This window comes from Bombina bombina, chromosome 3, assembly GCF_027579735.1.
Source record: "Bombina bombina isolate aBomBom1 chromosome 3, aBomBom1.pri, whole genome shotgun sequence".
Lineage (NCBI taxonomy): Eukaryota > Metazoa > Chordata > Amphibia > Anura > Bombinatoridae > Bombina > Bombina bombina.
In genome coordinates, this window is record NC_069501.1 from 409,004,134 (window position 1) to 409,026,550 (window position 22,417).

At 40.7% G+C, this 22,417-nt stretch overlaps 1 protein-coding gene across 1 annotated transcript in view; it reads right to left on the reverse strand.

Annotated features, from left to right (window-relative positions):
* Window positions 1-22,417, reverse strand: part of MAPKAPK2 (MAPK activated protein kinase 2) — a 228,942-nt gene that overhangs the window by 49,659 nt on the left and 156,866 nt on the right. The window contains exons 4-5 of the mRNA XM_053706589.1: window positions 5,888-5,967; window positions 4,319-4,445 (exon numbers count right to left, since the gene is read on the reverse strand). Of these exons, the coding sequence (XP_053562564.1) occupies window positions 4,319-4,445; window positions 5,888-5,967 (207 nt within the window). The remainder of the gene's footprint in view (window positions 1-4,318; window positions 4,446-5,887; window positions 5,968-22,417) is intronic.

A 22,417-nucleotide genomic window follows, 5' to 3' on the forward strand; every position in this document is an offset into this window, starting at 1 on the left:
CAATCCATAGGATCTTGAAAGCACAACTATCTTCTATAGGAATAGAAGTGCGTTTGTTTAGAGTAGAAACCGCCCCCTCGACCTTGGGGACTGTATGCTATAAGTCCTTTCTGGGGTCGACTATAGGAACTAATTTCTTAAATATAGGGGGAGGACAAAAGGTGTGCCGGGACTTTCCCACTCCTTATTTACTATGTCCGCCACCCGCTTGGGTATAGGAAAAACATCGGGGGGCACCGGAACCTCTAGGAACTTGTCCATCTTACCTAATTTCTCTGGAATGACCAAATTGTCACAATCATCCAGAGTAGATAATACCTCCTTAAGTAGTGCGTGGAGATGTTGAAATTTAAATTTAAAAGTTACAATATCAGGTTCTGCTTGTTGAGAAATTTTCCCTGAATCTGAAATTTCTCCCTCAGACAAAACCTCCCTCCTGGCCCCTTCAGATAGGTGTGAGGGTATGTCAGAACAGATATCATCAGCGTCCTCTTGCTCTTCAGTGTTTAAAACAGAGCAATCACGCTTTCTCTGATAAGTAGGCATTTTGGAAAAAATGCATGCAATAGAATTATCCATTACAGCCATTAATTGTTGTATGGTAATAAGTATTGGCGCACTAGATGTACTAGGGGCCTCTTGTGTGGGCAAAACTGGTGTAGACACAGAAGGGGATGATGCAGTACCATGCTTACTCCCCTCATTAGAGGAATCATCTTGGGCAATATCATATCTATGGCATTATTATCCCTACTTTGTTTGGACATTATGACACAAATATATCACATATATTTAAATGGAGAGACACATTGGCTTTCATACATATAGAACATCGTTATCTGATGGTTCAGACATGTTAAACAGGCTTAAACTTGTCAACAAAGCACAAAAAACGTTTTACAATAAAACCGTTACTGTCCCTTTAAATTTCAAACTGAACACACTTTATTACTGAATATGTGAAAAAGTATGAAGGAATTGTTCAAATTTCACCAAAATTTCACCACAGTAACTTAAAGCCTTAAAAGTATTGCACACCAAATTTGAAAGCTTTAACCCTTAAAATAACGGAACCGGAGCCGTTTTTACATTTAACCCCTATACAGTCCCAGGTATCTGCTTTGCTGAGACCCAACCAAGCCCAGAGGGGAATACGATACCAAATGATGCCTTCTATAAGCTTTTTCAGTGGTTCTTAGCTCCTCACACATGCATCTGCATGCCATGCTTTCCAAAAACAACTGCGCATTAGAGGCGCGAAAATGAGGCTCTGTCTATGACTAGAAAAGGCCCCCAGTGAAAAAGGTGTCCAATACAGTGCCTGCCGTTTTTATTAAAACAATCCCTAAGATTTAACAACTATTAAAAGTAATAATCTGCCAAATATACTTAGTAAAGTAATCGTTTTAGCCCAGAAAAATGTCTACCAGTTTTTTAAGCCCTAATGAAGCCCTTTATTCTTTTACTTAAACTAAGAAAATGGCTTACCGGTTCCCATAGGGAAAATGACAGCTTCCAGCATTACCGAGTCTTGTTAGAAATGTGTCATACCTCAAGCAGCAAAAGTCTGCTCACTGTTTCCCCCAACTGAAGTTAATTCCTCTCAACAGTCCTGTGTGGAAACAGCCATCGATTTTAGTAACGGTTGCTAAAATCATTTTCCTCTTGCAAACAGAAATCTTCATCTCTTTCCTGTTTCAGAGTAAATAGTACATACCAGCACTATTTTAAAATAACAAACTCTTGATTGAAGAATAAAAACTACATTTAAACACCAAAAAACTCTAAGCCATCTCCGTGGAGATGTTGCCTGTACAACGGCAAAGAGAATGACTGGGGAAGGCGGAGCCTAGGAGGGATCATGTGACCAGCTTTGCTGGGCTCTTTGCCATTTCCTGTTGGGGAGGAGAATATCCCACAAGTAAGGATGACGCCGTGGACCGGACACACCTATGTTGGAGAAATATAAAATTTTAGGTGTTGTTATCATCTTAAACATATTAATTTTCCCCGCCAGAGTTATAGGTAAATGTGTCCATCTCTTAATCTCTTCTATGATTTTGAGAAGCAATGGCTCATAATTTAACTTATACCAATCACCTGGAGTATTTGAAAAGTTTATGCCCAGGTATTTTATAAATGTGTCCGCTACCTTGAACTTAGGATTTCTAATATTGTCTTTCTGTTTTAGTAACCATAAGATCTCTGATTTTTGTATATTGACTCTGTACCCAGAGAATGACCCAAATATTTCTATTAAGTCCGATATTATTGGGATCTGTTCTTTTGAATTTCTTAAAAAAATTAACATATCATCCACATATGCTGCTACTTTTATTTCAGTGTTTCCAATTCTTATACCTTTAATTGACTCTCTAATTTGAATCATTAATGGCTCAAGCGCTAAGTCAAATAATATTGGTGAGAGGGGGCACCCCTGTCGGGTACCTCTAAACATTTCTATATATTCTGATTGTTGACCATTTATACAAAAGGCGGTCTTTGGGGAGGAGTACACATTTTTTATAGATTCCAAGATATTTCCCTTAAACCCGAACATACTCAAAGGCTGAAAAAGATGATCCCATTCTATCGAGTCGAATGCTTTTTGTGCGTCCAAGGTTAGTAGAAGTCTTCTCCTTTTTTAATAAATTTATCCTTGTTAGCCCAAACATATGAAATAACATTTGTCACTCTCCTAATATTATAGAAAGATGCTCTACCATTTATGAATCCAGATTGATCCTAGGCTTCTGTAGAGGAGAAAATAAGAAATTATAAACTCTTTCCAGTATTGGTGCTATTTCTGTGCTCATTAATCTGTAAAACTCATTTGGGAGGTTATCTGGCCCACTCGCTTTGTTTGCTGGAAGAGATTTAATCTTCCCAACTATTTCCTCCAATCCTATCGGGCGATTCACCCAATCCAGCTGAGCTTCAGAGATTTGAGGGACTCTAATTTTATCCCAAAAATTCTTCTTCCTTTCCCAATTTATTCCCTGTGTTCTGTATATGTCAGAATAGTATTCTTTAAAAGCTTTTAAAATCCCTTCTTGAGAGGATATATTAATATCCTCTCTTTTTATGCTGGCAATGACTTTTTTTTTAATGTATTTTATTTAGAGCTGCCAAATATCTACCAGACTTATTACCAAATCTTTGGAATCTACTTCTACCCCTAACCTCTTCTTGCGTGGCTCTTTGCATTATAAATAGATTTCTTTTATTGTTAGCCAATATATATTTGTTCCAATTGTTTATAGAGGCGTCTCTTAGATACTTATTATATGCGTTATTTAAGGTATTTAGCAGCTGTATTTCTAGGTTGCCTAATTTCCTTTTTTTTTTAGCCATAAAAGTGATCATCTCTGATTTTAAAACTGCTTTTGTTGTTTCCCAGAACAATAATGGTTCCCTTATGTGTTGGCTATTAGTTTTCTTAAAATCTTCTATTTTATTTTTAAGGAAATTAAAGAATTCTGTATTTTCTGCCAGGTATTTGGGAAAAAAAAAGTTATTCCCTTTCTTGATTTGATGCCCATACACTAAACCTACCGGTGCATGATCCGACAGTGTTATAGGATAGATATGTCTGTAATTTTTGGTATTAAATTTTTTGGGAACAAAAGTAAATCTATCCTTGAATATGACCTGTGGGTTTTTGAGACACAAGTGTATTCCTGAACTCCTGGGTTCCTATATCTGCATAAGTCACATAAACCTATATTAGCAAATATATCTTTAAATATCTTAGTCTCTCTTCGAGAGTTCCTACCTATCTGCATATTGTTAAAGAGAAGACTTTTAGCTGCTAATCTCTGATAGAGAACAAGAAAAAAGGTAAAGTACAGTCAATTCTGATTTATTGCTTTGTCCCAGAATAAAAGACTGCACTTACCTCCATGCTGAGGAACAGCATGACAATTCAGTGTCCTGAGGTCCTGTGAAGATAGAAGGGTCTTAGCTACACTTTGGCACCATTTAAAAATAAAAAAACTCTTGATCGAAGAATCTAAACTAACACCTCACTTTACCTCACATTACTAACACAGGCAAAGAGAATGACTGGGTTGGGGGGGGGGGGGGGGCTATTTATGCAGCTCTGCTGTGGAGCTCTTTGCCTCCTCCTGCTGACCAGGATGCGATATCCCATAAGTAAGGATGAAATCCGTGGACTCGTCATATCTTGTAAAAGAAAACTCCATATTAATGGAGTATGTCAACTGACATAAAATATCCGTCCTTTATAAGTAAACATTTTTAAAAGCGGTGCTGCCTCCTAGGATTTTTGTAAACTGGAGATACGCTTGTTACTTACCTACATAATAAGGGGTGTAACATGGTGTTGCTAGGGAGTTGTGAGATGTTGTTTCTTTGGCAAAGCCGAAATCTGTAAGCTTTAGCACAGTGTTAGGTCTTTTTGATGTGTACAGGAGATTTTCTGGCTGTTATGGGAGGGGAAGTTAAATAAATAATTAGTTATTGACAGCACAAAATTCTAGTCACATAAAGCTGTAATGTAAATGATTTAAACTTTTCACAACATTTCATTTTTGTAATAGTGTCCACACACACGCACATTATATACATATACACACAATAGACACACACACACATAATATACATATACACACAATATACACACACTGTATACATATACACACAATAGACACACACATTATATACATATATACACAATATACAAATACACACACCTCTATACATAACAATGGTATTGAGCCGGCTGTTCAAACCTGTGAGTGAGCTTCTCTCTGTGTGTATTTAGTCTCCCTAAGGGAAAAAGGGGGCAACCAGTCGTGGACACTTGCTCAGTGTGCTTAGAGGAATGTGGCTACACATCACTGACGAGGCCCAATGAAGGCCAAACGATCGTCTGAGGTTGCTGTGTTCATTGTTCAGAGGAGAATTGCCTGGTATTTCGGTGCTGGACTGCCCGTAATAGGCGGGATCAGACTGATATACTACAGGAAAGTCTCTCTCTTTGAGAAGCATCACTGGGCTAAAAGAAGCTGCACCTAGGTGGTAAATTGCCATAGAACAGGCAAACAATAGTATTGGACACAATGGCTAAAACTGAAATGTGCATGGGTGCATTTAAAATTTATATGAGATGCATTTTTTTTTTTTTTTTGCAATGTAGAGCCATCAGCAAAAATGCTTTTAGTAAAGTTATTACTGTTTCAGGAACAAATGTTCAAACACTGCAATTTCTCAGAGAGCTAATGCTGGCTTGTATTGTATAAGATTTAAAGGGATTGTAAACTCAAAATTAAAAAGTTTCAGGATTCAGAGCATGCAATTTTCAGCAACTTCCAATTTACTTCTAATTGTCACATTTTCTTTGTCCTTTAGCCCTTGCTGAAAAGCATACCTAGGTAGGCGCAGGAACAGCAAATCACTACTGGGAGCTAGATGGTGATAGGGGTTACATGGATATGCCTCTTGTCACTGGCTCAGCAGATGTGTCCAGCTAGGTCCTGGTAATGCATTGCTGCTCTTTAAACAAGGGAAAGCAGGAGAATTAAGCACATTTGATAACAGAAGTAAATTGGGAAATTGTTTAAAAATGTATGCTCTATCTGAATAAAGAAAGGTATCATGTCCCTTTAATTCGAGACAAAAAACTTCTGGCTCTCTGAGCAGGCGCGATCTTCAAATGTGGCTAAACAGGGCACTCAAAGCATTTGTACTCATCTCAAAAACAGTAATATTTTTTACCTAAAGCAATTTCATATTGCAATTATTTCTATTCAAATCAGAAATGCACAGATAATTAATTGAAATTTGACAGTTATGTCCCTTTAATAACTGAAAGCCAGATGTAAGATTTTGCTAGACCAGCAGTTGAGAAGAAACCACAACATACCTTAACATCTCTGTGTGCAATATTGATAGAGTGTAAATATTGGATCGCTTCCCCAATGCTTTTCATTATATCTGAAGCCTCTGAGAAAAAAAAAAATGATCATAGATGTTATTCTTGAATAGCAGAACAAGAATAAGATTAGATTACGATCTCAAACATTTTGAAGGAAACCTTGTAAGAAAGTTAATTTAATTGAAATGCATAAACATGTATCAAAAATGTATGCCAAGTTTTCCAATGGTTCTAGTATAAGGGAATGTATTTATCAGCCAGTATAAATCTTGTTTTCTTCCACACTATTGTAAAACTTCTGTACTGGTGGGTCACTGCCAAAGCTCTGATTTTTCTCTTTAAGGGCCTGATAAAGATTCTCCTGCTTGGAGAGAAATAGTGCAGACTTGAAAACATGAGAGTTGTTACATTTGCATTTTTTGTATTTTAAATGCATTTAGATTTAGATCCAGGAGTGATTTTACCAATTCTGATAACGTTTTGAAAGTTTCTGTGTTACTTTAACAAATTAGGAGAATGCTTTGTATAATGCTGTGTATATTTTACAAATTGCATTGCACTTTGTATTTTCTATTTTGTAAAAAAAAAAACTGGAAAGCTGACAGCTTAAGAAAGTGGGAGGGATCGGGAGTTTCTGAACAGAACAGGGAAGCATTTAACACAAACTGGTTTCACTGATTAATCTCACAAGTTGTAAGCAACTTTAACTGTTGTGAAAACATTTCAGTTGAAATCAGTCCCAGGTGCTTTTATGTTAACTTCACTCTCCCTTGTAAAATGTATAACAGAGAGCCTCAATTTTTTATGGAAGGCATCTTTCAGACTTCCAGGTATGCCTTTTTTTTTTTTTTAAAGAATTCAGTGGAGTTCAGACCCTGTGAAGTCTGTACTATGATTTTATGTCCAAACTACAGAATCTTTTATTAATAGGCCCATAGAAAGTAATAGCTATCTGGGAAACTGAAACTATCAGTTGTATTTCCAATAGAATAAATACAAAAAGTGTAATGTCATTTGTAAAACATATACATAAATATACAAACTATGACCCCAATTAGTTATTTACACAGAAACCGTCAAAGCATAATCAGAATTTACTAAATCGCAATCCTAAATACACTGCTATACATAATCTATATGCATTAAAATAGAAAGTGCAAAGTTTATATGTTAGAAAATTGAAAAGGAAAAACGTCTAAAGTAATCTAAAATGCAAAGCACAAAGTGAAAGTGTGACAAAACTCATGTCATGCAGTACTATATTGCACTGGACTTGTCTCTCCTTCACATCCAGAAATGAATGAAATGTCCCTTGGAGAAGTACAGCAAAATCTGCCCTTTTAGAATATTTGTTTGCACAACTTAGCCTGAATTACTCAAAGGCAACATGCTAGGAGGAAAGGAAAATGTTTTTGAACCTCTAAAGTGTTACTGCATCCTATAAAAAGGTGCAAGGACAACAATGCTGTTTTCTGTGAAGCCTGAAGCCCTTATTAAAGAATGATTGTTTCTGAGAAATGATCAGAAACTCATTCTTGTGGAGAAGGCTATGATGTTTCTACTAATAACCTGGGATATGAACTGGAGAAATTGTCCTAAAATGGATTTTGAACCATCTGAGCACACCTCCATATTCCTGATCAGCAAGCCTACTATAAACATCCCAATCATGGCTTATATGCCTTTATATTTATATTAAAACAATAAAATAAAAAAAAACTAACCTTTACCAATGAGGGTTTGACGATGTTTACCTCTAAAGAAAGATCTAGATAAACACTCTGTGACCTATAATCGCTAAAACCTCAATAGCTGCGCAGTACACCTTTTTGAAGTATTTTTTTTGCTTTTAACAGTGTTGAATAAATAGATTTAAGAGAACAAAAGAGAATGTTATTCTGTGAGTAATGTTCTGTGGCCACAAGGGATAATATTATCCTTTGTTTTTATTTGTTTTAGGATACATATGAAAAGTGCGAAAAAGAAAAAACAAAAAATAATGACCTCACAGATGAGATTTAACAATACTGGAAATGCATCAGTATCTGTTCAAGTAAATAGAAAAGATGTTTTTCCCTTTGTCATAGATGAAACAGTGGTCTTTATCAGTCAGTAAACAATTTATACTTCCAAGGGGATGTGTAACCTTAAAGTTTCAGTTAACAGTGTAAAAAAGTGATAGTAAACCTACGTTTTTTTCTTTCACGATACAGATAGAGCATGCAGTTTTAAGCAACTTTCTAATTTACTCCTGTTATCAATTGTTCTTCATTCTCTTGGTATCTTTATTTGAAAAAGCAGGAATGTAAGCTTAAGAGCCAGCCCATTTTTTGTTCAGCACCCTGGGTAGCGCTTGCTGATTTATTGCTACATTTTGCTCACTAATCAGCAAGTTCTACCCAGGTTCTGAACCAAAAATGGGCTGGCTCCTAAGCTTAACATTACTGCTATCAAATAAAGATACAAAAAAATAGGAATAAATTAGAAAGTTGCTTAAAATTGCAATCCCTTTAACACCTTAACGACCAGCGCCGTACCCTGTACGACGCCGGTCGTTATGCTGTACGTCGCTGCAGTTCTGGGCTTCTCTCTGCCGCAATCTCTCTCAAAATAGCAAGATTGCGCTATTTCTGCATGCCCCACGAGTTTGCCTACTCCGTGGCCCTCTCTGCATCGGACAGCGGTGGTGCCGATTGTTGGTGGGTGGGTGGTACCGGAAGGAGGGAGGCGGGTGGGCGGCCCTTCGCTGTAGGGGGTGGGAGGAGGACGGGACCGCAAAGTCACGCTGCAGGGATAACAAAATAAATAAGTGCGTCATTGAGGGGGAAGGAGGGAGGGTATTAAGGGGCAGCTACACTGCAGAAAAAAAAAAAATAGTATTTTAATTTATTTCTTTTTTAAATTGCCTAATTTGCAGCACACTGGGTACTGGCAGACAGCTGCCAGGACCTAAGATGGCGGTAAATAGGTAGTAAGGGGAGAGTTAGAGAGCTGTTTGGGGGGATACTACCCTGCAGGAAAAAAAAAAAAAAAGGAAATTTATGCTTACCTGATAAATTTATTTCTTTTACGATATGACGAGTCCACGGATTTCATCCTTATGGGATTACGCCTCCTGGTCAGCAGGAAGTGGCAAAGAGCACCACAGCAGAGCTGTATATATAGCTCCTCCCTCCTCCCTTCCCTCTTACTCCAGTCATTCGACCGAAGTTAGGAAGAGAAAGGAAAAGCCAAAGGTGCAGAGGTGACTGAAGTGTAACAAAAATAAGAAAATACCTCTCTTAGAAATGACAGGGTGGGCCGTGGACTCGTCATATCGTAAAAGAAATAAATTTATCAGGTAAGCATAAATTTCCTTTTCTTTTACAAGATAAGACGAGGCCACTGATTTCATCCTTACTTATGGGATACAATACCAAGCAATAGGACACGGATGAAAGGGAGGGACAAGACAGGAACCTAAACGGAAGGCACCACTGCTTGAAGAACCTTTCTCCCAAAACCAGCCTCAGATGAAGCAAAAGTTTCAAATTTGGAAAATTTGGAAAAAGTGTGAAGAGACGACCAAGTTGCAGCCTTGCAAATCTGTTCAACAGAAGCATCGGTTTTTAAATGCCCATGAAGAAGCCACAGCCCTAGTGGAATGAGCCGTAATTCTTTCAGGAGGCTGCTGTCCAGCAGTCTCATACGCCAGATGGATGATACTCTTCAGCCAAAAAGAAAGAGGTAGCCATAGCTTTCTGGCCCCTACGCTTTCCAGAAAAAATAAAAAATAAACAAGATGATTGACGAAATTCTTTAGTCGCCTGCAAGTAAAACTTCAGGGCACAGACCACGTCCAAGTTATGCAACAAACGCTACTTCTTAGAAGGATTAGGACACAATGAAGGAACAACAATTTCCTGATTAATATTCTTATTAGAAACAACCTTAGGAAGGAAACCAGGTTTGGTACGTAAAACCACCTTATCAGAATGGAAAAACATAATTTATGCTTACCTGATAAATGTATTTCTCTTGTAGTGTAGTCAGTCCACGGGTCATCCATTACTTATGGGATTATATCCCTTCCCCAACAGGAAGTTGCAAGAGGATCACCCAAGCAGAGCTGCTATATAGCTCCTCCCCTCACATGTCATATCCAGTCATTCGACCGAAACAAGACGAGAAAGGAGAAACCATAGGGTGCAGTGGTGACAGGAGTTTAATTAAAAATTTAGATCTGCCTTAAAAGACAGGGCAGGCCGTGGACTGACTACACTACAAGAGAAATAAATTTATCAGGTAAGCATAAATTATGTTTTCTCTTGTTAAGTGTAGTCAGTCCACGGGTCATCCATTACTTATGGGATACTAATACCAAAGCTAAAGTACACGGATGAAGGGAGGGACAAGGCAGGAACTTTAAACGGAGGGAACCACTGCCTGAAGTACCTTTTTCCCAAAAATAGCCACCGAAGAAGCAAAAGTGTCAAATTTGTAAAACTATGAAAAAGTGTGAAGTGAAGACCAAGTCGCAGCCTTGCAAATCTGTTCAACAGAAGCCTCATTTTTAAAGGCCCAGGTGGAAGCCACAGCTCTAGTAGAATGAGCTGTAATTCTTTCAGGAGGCTGCTGTCCAGCAGTCTCATAGGCTAAACGTATTATGCTACGAAGCCAAAAAGAGAGAGAGGTAGCCGAAGCCTTTTGACCTCTCCTCTGTCCAGAGTAAACGACAAACAGGGAAGAAGTTTGACGAAAATCTTTAGTTGCCTGCAAATAGAACTTCAGGGCACGGACTACGTCCAGATTATGCAAAAGTCGTTCCTTCTTTGAAGAAGGGTTAGGACACAATGATGGAACAACAATCTCTTGATTGATATTCCTGTTAGAAACTACCTTAGGTAAGAACCCAGGTTTAGTACCCAGAACTACCTTGTCTGAATGAAAAATCAGATAAGGAGAATCACAATGTAAGGCAGATAACTCAGAGACTCTTCGAGCCGAGGAAATAGCCATCAAAAACAGAACTTTCCAAGATAACAGCTTAATATCAATGGAATGAAGGGGTTCAAATGGAACGCCTTGCAGGACGTTAAGAACTAAGTTTAAACACAGGCTTAATCCTAGCCAAAGCCTGACAAAAAGCCTGAACGTCTGGAATTTCTGCCAGACGCTTGTGTAGAAGAATAGACAGAGCAGAAATCTGTCCTTTTAACGAACTAGCGGATTATCCCTTTTCTAAACCCTCTTGTAGAAAAGACAATATCCTAGGAATCCTAACCTTACTCCATGAGTAACTCTTGGATTCGCACCAATACAAATATTTACGCCATATCTTATGGTAAATTCTTCTGGTAACAGGTTTCCTAGCCTGTATTAAGGTATCAATAACCGACTCCGAGAAGCCACGCTTTGATAGAATCAAGCGTTCAATCTCCATGCAGTCAGCCTCAGAGAAATTAGATTTGGATGGTTGAAAGGACCCTGAATTAGAAGGTCCTGCCTCAGAGGCAGAGACCATGGTGGACAGGACGACATGTCCACTAGGTCTGCATACCAGGTCCTGCGTGGCCACGCAGGCGCTATCAGAATCACCGATGCTCTCTCCTGTTTGATCTTGGCAATCAGTCGAGGTAGCAGCGGAAATGGTGGAAACACATAAGCCATGTTGAAGACCCAAGGGGCTGTCAGAGCATCTATCAGCACCGCTCCCGGGTCCCTGGACCTGGATCCGTAGCAAGGAAACTTGGCGTTCTGGCGAGACGCCATGAGATCCAGATCTGGTTTGTCCCAACGATGAATCAGATGAGCGAAGACCTCCAGATGAAGTTCCCACTCCCCCGGATGAAAAGTCTGGCGACTTAGAAAATCCGCCTCCCAGTTCTCCACGCCTGGGATGTAGATTGCTGACAGGTGGCAAGAGTGAGACTCTGCCCAGCGAATTATCTTTGAGACTTCCAACATCGCTAGGGAACTCCTGGTTCCCCCTTGATGATTGATGTAAGCCACAGTCGTGATGTTGTCCGACTGAAATCTGATGAACCTCAGAGTTGCTAACTGAGGCCAAGGTAGAAGAGCATTGAATATTGCTCTTAATCCAGAATATTTATTGGGAGGAGTTTCTCCTCCTGAGTCCATGATCCCTGAGCCTTCAGGGAATTCCAGACTGCGCCCCAACCTAGAAGGCTGGCGTCTGTTGTTACAATCGTCCAATCTGGCCTGCGAAAGGTCATCCCCTTGGACAGGTGGGGCAGAGAAAGCCACCATAGAAGAGAATCTCTGGTCTCTTGGTCCAGATTTAGTAGAGGGGACAAATCTGAATAATCCCCATTCCACTGATTTAGCATGCACAATTGCAGCGGTCTGAGATGCAGTCGCGCAAAAGGTACTATGTCCATTGCCGCTACCATTAAGCAGATTACTTCCATGCACTGAGCTACTGACGGGGGTGGAATGGAATGAAGGGCACGGCAAGCATTTAGAAGTTTTGATAACCTGGCCTCCGTCAGGTAAATTTTCATCTCTACAGAATCTATAAGAGTCCCTAGGAAGGGAACCCTTGTGAGTGGTAATAGAGAACTCTTTTCCACGTTCACCTTCCACCCATGCGACCTCAGAAATGCCAGAACTATCTCTGTATGAGACTTGGCAGTTTGAAAACTTGACGCTTGTATCAGAATGTCGTCTAGGTACGGAGCCACCGCTATGCCTCGCGGTCTTAGTACCGCCAGAAGTGAGCCCAGAACTTTTGTAAAGATTCTTGGAGCCGTAGCTAACCCGAAGGGAAGAGCTACAAACTGGTAATGCCTGTCTAGGAAGGCAAATCTTAGGTACCGATAATGATCCTTGTGAATTGGTATGTGAAGGTAGGCATCCTTTAAGTCCACAGTGGTCATGTACTGACCCTCTTGGATAATGGGTAGGATGGTTCGAATAGTTTCCATTTTGAATGATGGAACTCTTAGGAATTTGTTTAGGATTTTTAAGTCCAAGATTGGTCTGAAGGTTCCCTCTTTCTTGGGAACCGCAAACAGATTTGAATAGAATCCCTGCCTGTGTTCCGTCCGCGGAACTGGGTGGATCACCCCCATTAGTAAGAGGTCTTGTACACAGTGTAGAAACGCCTCTTTCTTTATTTGATTTGCTGATAACCTTGAAAGATGAAATCTCCCTTGTGGAGGAGAAGCTTTGAAGTCCAGAAGATATCCCTGAGATATGATCTCCAACGCCCAGGGATCCTGGACATCTCTTGCCCAAGCCTGGGTGAAGAGAGAAAGTCTGCCCCCCACTAGATCCGTTTCCGGATAGGGGGCCCTCTCTTCATGCTGTCTTAGGGGCAGCAGCAGGTTTTCTGGCCTGCTTGCCCTTGTTCCAGGACTGGTTAGTTTTCCAGCCCTGTCTGTAACGAGCAACAGTTCCTTCCTGTTTTGGAGCGGAGGAAGTTGATGCTGCTCCTGCCTTGAGGTTACGAAAGGCACGAAAATTAGACTGTTTGGCCTTTGATTTGGCCCTGTCCTGAGGTAGAGCATGGCCCTTACCTCCCGTAATGTCAGCGATAATTTCTTTCAAGCCGGGCCCGAATAAGGTCTGCCCTTTGAAAGGAATATTAAGCAATTTAGATTTAGAAGTCACGTCAGCTGACCAGGATTTAAGCCATAGCGCTCTGCGTGCTTGGATGGCGAATCCGGAGTTCTTAGCCGTAAGTTTGGTTAAATGTACGACGGCATCAGAAACAAATGCGTTAGCTAGCTTAAGTGCTTTAAGCTTGTTCATAATTTCATCCAATGGAGCTGTGCGAATGGCCTCTTCCAGAGACTCAAACCAGAATGCCGCCGCCGCAGCAGTGACAGGCACAATGCATGCAAGGGGCTGTAAGATAAAACCTTGTTGAACAAACATTTTCTTAAGGTAACCTTCTAATTTTTTATCCATTGGATCTGAAAAGGCACAACTATCCTCCACCGGGATAGTGGTACGCTTAGCTAAAGTAGAAACCGCTCCCTCCACCTTAGGGACCGTCTGCCATAAGTCTCGTGTGGTGGGGTCTATAGGAAACATTTTCCTAAATATGGGAGGAGGGGAAAAAGGCACACCGGGTCTATCCCACTCCTTGCTAATAATCTCTGTAAGCCTTTTAGGTATAGGAAACACGTCAGTACACACCGGTACCGCATAGTATCTATCCAACCTACATAATTTTTCTGGAATTGCAACCGTGTTGCAATCATTCAGAGCCGCTAATACCTCCCCTAGCAATATGCGGAGGTTCTCAAGCTTAAATTTAAAATTAGAAATCTCTGAATCCAGTCTCCCTGGATCAGATCCGTCACCCACAGAATGAAGCTCTCCGTCTTCATGTTCTGCAAATTGTGACGCAGTATCGGACATGGCTCTCACATCATCAGCGCGCTCTGTCCTTAACCCAGAGCTATCACGCTTGCCTCTTAATTCTGGCAATTTAGATAATACTTCTTGTCATAACAGTAGCCATGTCTTGCAAAGTGATTTGTAAGGGCCTCCCTGATGTACTTGGCGCCACAAAATCACGCACCTCCTGAGCGGGAGGCGAAGGTACTGACACGTGAGGAGAGTTAGTCGGCATAACTTCCCCCTCGTTGTCTGGTGATAATTTCTTTGCATGTAAAGACTGACTATTATTTAAAGTTACATCAATGCATTTAGTACACAACCTTCTATGGGGCTCCACATTGGCCTTCATACATAGTGAACAAACAGATTCATCTGTGTCAGACATGTTTAAACAGACTAGCAATGAGACTAGCAAACTTGGAAAATACTTTTCAAATAAATTTACAAGCAATATAAAAAAAGCTACTGTGCCTTTAAGAAGCACAAAAAGCTGTCACAGTTGAAATAACAATGAACCAAATTAGTTATAGCAACCAAATTTTCACAGTAAATGTATTAAGTTAGCAAAGGATTGCACCCACCAGCAAATGGATGATTAACCCCTTAATACCCAAAAACGGATAACAATTTAATAATTAACGTTTTTATCACAGTCAAACACACTGTCACAGGTCTGCTGTGACTGATTACCTCCCTCAAAATGAATTTTGAAGACCCCTGAGCTCTCTAGAGACGTCCTGGATCATGGAGGATGAAGTAGGAAGATTGTGACTGAATTTTTACTGCGCAAAAAAGCGCTAAAATAGGCCCCTCCCACTCATATTACAACAGTGGGGAAGCTCAGTTAACTGTTTCTATGCAGAAACACAAGTTAGCCATGTGGTAAAAATCATGCCCCAATAAGTTTTATCACCAAGTACCTCACAAAAAACGATTAACATGCCAGTAAACGTTTTGAACATACATTTTAAAAGCTATGAAGTGTTATTAATAAGCCTGCTACCAGTCGCTTTTACTGCAGTTAAGGCTCATACATTACTTCAGTATTAACAGTATTTTCTGAGTCAAATTCCATTCCCTAGAAAAATACTTCAGTGTACACACACTCCTCAGCCTAATACCAGTCGCTACCACTGCATTTAAGGCTGAACTTACATTACATTGGTATCAGCAGTAATTTCTGTCAATTCCATTGCTTAGAAAAATAATTTACTGCACATACCTCGTTTGCAGGGGGGCCCTGCATGCTATTCCCCTTTTCTGTAGTTACCTCACTCCTCAGAATGTGCGAGAACAGCCAGTGGATCTTAGTTACGTCTGCTAAGATCATAGAAAACGCAGGCAGATTCTTCTTCTAATGCTGCCTGAGAAACAAACAGCACACTCCGGTGCCATTTAAAATAACAAACTTTTGATTGAAGAAATAAACTAAGTTTAAAAACACCACAGACCTCTCACAACGATCTATCTTTAGTTAGGTTGCAAGAGAATGACTGGATATGACATGTGAGGGGAGGAGCTATATAGCAGCTCTGCTTGGGTGATCCTCTTGCAACTTCCTGTTGGGGAAGAGATATAATCCCATAAGTAATGGATGACCCGTGGACTGACTACACTTAACAAGAGAAATAAGATATTTGTAACGCTGAAAGCTCAGAAACTCTACAAGCAGAAGAAATAGCAACCAAAAATAAAACCTTACAAGATAACAACTTAATATCTATGTAATGCATGGGTTCAAACGGAACCCCTTGAAGAACTTTAAGAACTAAATTCAAACTCCAGGGTGGAGCAATTGGTCTAAACACAGGCTTGATTCTAGTCAGAGCCTGACAAAAAGACTGAACATCTGTCAAACGCTTGTGTAGTAAAATAGACAAAGCAGAAATTTGTCCCGTTAAGGAACTTGCTGATAACCCTTTCTCCAATCCTTGGAGAAAAGATAAAATCCTGGGAATCCTAACTCTACTCCATGAGTAGCCCTTGGATTCGCACCAATAAAGATATTTACGCCATATCTTATGGTAGATCTTTCTAGTGACAGGCTTACGTGCCTGAATCAAAGTATCAATGACCGAATCAGAGAACCCCCGCTTAGATAAAATCAAGCGTTCAATCTCCAAGCAGTCAGCTGCAGAGAAACTAGATTCGGATGATGGAAGGGTCCCTGAATGAGAAAGTCCTGCCTCAATGGAAGCTTCCACAGCGGCAGAGAGGACATGTCCACCAGATCGGCATACCAAGTCCTGCGAGGCCACGCAGACGCGATTAGAATTACCGAAGCCCTCTCCTGTTTGATCCGTGCAATCACCCGGGGAAGGAGAGCAAACGGTGGAAACACATAAGCTAGGTTGAACGACCAAGGCATCTATCAGTTCGGCCCGAGGATCCCTAGACCTAGATCCGTATCTTGGCATTCTGACGAGACGCCATCAGATCCAATTCCGGTCTGCCCTATCTGAGAATCAGGGTGGCAAAGACCTCCGGATGGAGTTCCCCCTCTCCCAGATGAAACGTCTGTCTGCTTAAAAAGTCCGCTTTCCAGTTGTCCACTCCTGGGATGTAGATTGATGACAGATAACAAGAGTGAACCTCCGCCCACCGAATTATCTTGGATACTTCTGTCATCGCTAAGGAACTCCTTGTTCCTCCCTGATGATTGATGTAATCCACAGTCTAGATGCTGTCCGACTGAAAACGGATGAATTTGGCCAAAACCAACTGAGGCCAAGCCTGAAGCGCATTGAATATTGCTCTCAATTCCAGAAAATTGATTGGAAGTAGAGACTCCGACCGAGTCCACACATCCTGAGCCTTCAGGGAATTCTAGACTGCACCCCAACCTAGTAGACTGGCGTCCGTTGTCACTATCACCCATGAGGGTCTGCGGAAGCACGTCCCTTGGGACAGATGATCTGGTGACAACCACCAAAGAAGAGAGTCTCTTGTCTCCTGATCCAGATCTGAGGAGACAAATTTGCATAATCTCCATTCCACTGCCTGAGCATGCTCAGTTGTAGAGGTCTGAGATGAAAACGAGCAAACGGAATGATGTCCATTGCCGCCACCATCAATCCAATTACCTCCATGCACTGAGCCACTGATGGCTGAGGATTGGACTGAAGGGCTCGGCATGTATTCAGAATCTTTTACTTTCTGACCTCTGTCAAGAAAATTTTCATGGCTATGGAATCTATTAGAGTTCCCAAGAAGGGAACCCTTGTCTGTGGAATTAGTGAACTCTTTTCTAGATTCCCCTTCCACCCGTGAGTCCTGTTTGTCAAGGAAGGCAAACCTTAGGAACTGGTGATGATCTTTGTGGATAGGAATATGAAGATATGCATCCTTGAAGTCCACGGTAGTCATATATTGACCCTCCTGGATCAATGGTAGAATTGTTCGAATAGTCTCCATCTTGAAGGATGGGACTCCGAGAAACTTGTTTAGACTCTTGAGATCTAAAATGGGTCTGAATGTTCCCTCTTTTTTGGGAACCACAAAAAGATTTGAGTAAAACCCCTGCCCCTGTTCCATTATTGGAACGTGACAAAATACTCCCATACAAGAGAGGTCTTTCACACAACGTAAGAACGCCTCTTTTTTTATCTGGACTACAGACAATCGTGAAAGAAGAAACCTCCCCCTTGGGAGAGAATTTTTGAATTCCAGTTGATACCCTTGGGACACGATTTCCAGTGTCCAGGGGTCCTGAACATCTCTTATCCAAGCCTGGGTAAAGAGAGAAAGTCTGCCCCCTACTAGATCCGGTCTCGGATCGGGGGGCACCCTTTCATGCTGTCTTGAAAGCAGCAGCGGGCTTCTTGGGTTGTTTACCTTTGTTCCAAGCCTGGTTGGGTCTCCAGACGGACTTGGCTTGAGCAAAATTGCCTTCCTGTTTAGCGGAAAAAGAAACGGGGACTCCATTGAAATTCCGAAAGGAACGAAAATTATTTTGTTTACCCCTCAGTTTAGCTACTTTATCCTGAGGTAGGAGATGACCCTTACCTCCCGTAATGTCAGAAATTATTTCTTTCAAGTCAAGCCCGAATAGGGTTTTTCCTTTGAAAGGAATAGCCAAAAGCTTTGACTTAGATGACACATCAGCAGACCAAGACTTTAACCATAACGCTCTAAAATGGCAAATCTGGCATTCTTAGTAGCCAACTTGGCAATCTGAAAAGCGGCATCCGTAATAAAAGAATTAGCCATCTTAAGAGCCTTAATTCTATCTAAAATTTCCTCTAAAAGGAGTCTCAGTCTTAAGAGACTCTAAGGCGTCAAACCAGAAGGCCGCCGCAGTTGTAACTGGCACAATGCAGGCCGTCTGTTGTAAAAGGAAACCCTGATGAATAAATAACTTCTTTAGAAGACCCTCCATTTTTTATCCATAGGGTCTTTGAAAGCACAACGGTCCTCAATAGGAATAGTTGTACGCTTAGCCAGGGTAGATATAGCTCCCTCCACCTTAGGGACTGTTTGCCAAGAGTCCCTGACAGTGTCAGATATGGGATACATTTTCTTTAAGTTAGGAGAAGGTGAGAACGGGATACCCGGTCCTTCCCATTCCCGCGTAATAATTTCCGAGATTCTCTTAGGAACCGGAAAAACATCAGAGTAAGCAGGCACCTCTAAGTATTTGTCATCTTACACAATTTCTCTGGTGGTACCATAATAGAGTCACAGTCATCCAGAGTCGCTAAAAACTCCCGAAGTAACAGTTGTTCAAGCTTAACTCTGAAGGACATGACGTCCAAGTCCGCCTGAGGTAACACACTTCCCGAGTCGGAAAGTTCCCCCTCAGACAGATGTTCCCTGACCCCCAATTCAGATCCCTGTGAGGGTACATCGGAAATAGCCAACAAAGCATCAGAAGTTGCAGGATTCGGATTGGCTTCTGTTCTGCTGTGTTGACCCTGTAACACTGGCAACTTAGATAAAACCTCTGTAAGGGTAGATGACATAACTGCAGCCATATCCTGCAAAGTAAAAGAAGTGGATGCGGTTGAAGAACACGGCGTCGCTTGAGTGGGCGTTAAAGGTTGTGACGCTTGGGGAGAAAGTAGCGGCATACCCTGATTCTCATCAGTCTGAGAAGCATCCTTAGACATACTTGCATTGAAGAAAATCTGTTCTTTACATTGTAAGACCCTCTCAGTACATGAGGGACAAAAAGTAAGAGGGGGTTCCACAATGGCATCTAAACACATAGAACAAGTATTTCCTGAAGTTCAGACATGTTAAACAGACTAGCAATAGCAATAATATTGAGCTCTGAAGTCAATTACATAGACAAAAATTTTGAATTAAAAAAAATGTACTGCGCCTTTAAATAATAAAAGCTTAATTTTTCTGCAATCAGCCAAAATAACTTTTGCAACAATAAAAAGTGCCTTTATGTGCCCAAATTAACTTAACAATATTGCTTCCGTTTGCTTGGATAAGTTATATATCAATTTTTGTCAATTTTAATCAATTTTTATCACACATCAGGCCCCTGCTAAGTCGCCACAGCTCTGCTGTGGCGCCTACCTGCCCTCAGATCACACTGATCCTCCTTGAGTAGCGCTCCCAAGTCTCTCTGTACCCTACGAGTACAAACTGACTTAGGCCCCACCGGAGCCTCAGGACCTTGCTGCCGATCCAGAAGAATACTGCGCGGCTGAGTGCACGAAATTAGGCCCCGTCCACCGTGGGCGTAACTCAAGCCGTACTGAGACCCGCATGGGAAGACAAAACAACATGTCTGTTTTCCAACTTATACTAAAAATCGCCATGTGCCCCACTGATACACACCGTTTACATAATAAAAGCGCAACTTCATTGAACATTGTTCTCTGCTAAGCCAGTTATAAAGACATAATAACGACAGCCCTTAAGCAGCAAACTGCATCTCCCAGCGTCAGCCCACACAGTATATTTAAAGTGAAACACCAAACACACTATTAAATAATCAAAATAAAAGGGAATTCCAGGTACACCATTTCTCCTATAGTGCATACTGACTACCCCTCCCCAGTTAGGGAATAATGTCAGCCTGTTCTGATGTATCAAGTCTCCCCAGAAACAAATGACTGAACATACCTCAATGCTGCTTGTAGCATGACACAGTTCTCCACACTGAAGATGTTTCCTTACACTACCTTCAACTGCTCTGTGGGAACCAGCAGGATCTTAGATAATGTTTGCTAAGATCATCAACATCAGGGTAGAAAATAAAATGTCTCCACTCCTCTTGGGAAGTTATTGACGGACAATTTCTCCCTGAGAAAAATAGTACTCACTGGCACCATTTTAAAATAAAAAACTTCTTGATTGAAGAATCTAAACTAACACCTCACTTTACCTCTTCCTATCACTAACACAGGCAAAGAGAATGACTGGAGTGGGAGGAAATGGAGGAGCTATATATACAGCTCTGTTGTGGTGCTCTTTGCCACTTCCTGCTGACCAGGAGGCGTAATCCCATAAGTAAGGATGAAATCCGTGGACTCGTCATATCTTGTAAAAGAAATAAAGGCTTTTTTTTTTTCTTTTTTAGTCTGCCAGTGACAATTGTGGGGTGGGGGATGGAAGAGAGCTGTTTGAGAGGGGTCAGGGAGGGTTCTGGGGGTGGGATGTGTCAGGTGGGAGGCTGATCTTTACACTAAAGCTAAAATTAACCCTACAAGCTCCCTAATTAACTCCTTCACTGCTGGGCATAATACAAGTGTGGTGTGCAGCTGCATTTAGTGGCCTAATTACCAAAAAGCAATGCCAAAGCCATATATATCTGCTATTTCTGAACAAAGGAGATCCCAGAGAAGAATATACAACAATTTGTGCCATGATGAGAGACCTAAAATTGTGAAAAAGTAAAAAAAAAAATTATTTGATAGCATTTGGCGGTGAAATGGTGGCATGAAATATACCAAAATGGGCCTAGATCAACACTTTGGGTTCTATACTAAAAAAAAAAAAAAAAAGATATATAGTTTTGATAGGTAAACATAAAAAAAGGCTCTATTTTGTTTAAACGTAGTGAGGGCAAACATGCTGAAAATGCTCTGGTCTTTTGGGGAAGTTTTTGTCTGAAATGCTTAAAGGGACATAATACCCAAATGTTTAAACACTTGAAAGTGATGCAGAATAGCTGCAAAAAGCCGATAAGAAAATATCACCTGAGCATCTCTATGTAAAAAAGAAAGATATTTTACCTCAAAAGTTTCTCTGTAGCCACATCCCATTGTAAAGGACTTCTAAGCAGCAAATCAGTAGGTCTGTACCGGGACAGCTAAAGGATTGAGCCTCGTGCACTCATGTTATTACCCTATTCAGTGTAAGGAAATTTACAATGAAATCTCATAAGAGTTAAGTGAAATCTCATGAGATCACAGTAAAAGAATTCATGACCTCAGCACTGTTGATGCTGATTGGCTGCTGTTAATTTCTTCATTATTTTTTTTTTTTACCTGCAGCTGGGCAGTAACGGAGTATAACTTTTTACACAGAACTTGCTCTTCTAAGCTGAGGAAATTGTGAGGTAATCTTCCGTTTTTACATAGCGATGCTCAGGTGATATTTTCCGGTCAGCTTTTTACAGTTATACTGCATCAGCTTCAAGTGATTTAGCATATGAGTATTATGTCCCTTTAAGGGGTTAACATTTCACATATAGGCAGACTCTAATAGTGTAATATATACCTATTTCAGTTTTTCAAATAAAAGTTATAACGTTTTAAAGTGAATAACTGTTGATGAAGTCTTCATTCATCGCACAGCAAGCCACTCCTGCTTTGGGAGTGTTTTCTTTTCTTTTTCAGTTTATGACATGGGAAGGGCTATAAAATGCCCACGTTCTTCCCATTATTGCTTGTTCACATGCTTCTGTCTGTCTCTCCGCCTAATAATACTGCGCAATAGCAAAAGCAGAGGGTTATGCTAAAGTCTGGATCTCTGTTACTTAACTACAGCGATTCAGTGTTTCAGTAGTCAAAGAACGCGCGCCACTGAAGGAGCTGCACGATCGATATACAGGAGATTGGAAGGAATTAGGCAGCATGTAAAAAAATATATATAATATGAGATATATAAGTATATATAAGTATATATAAGTATTGGGCAGCCGGCGTTACTTACCTCCATACATGTAAGATTGCATATAGAATAGTATAGAATGCTATACTGTCA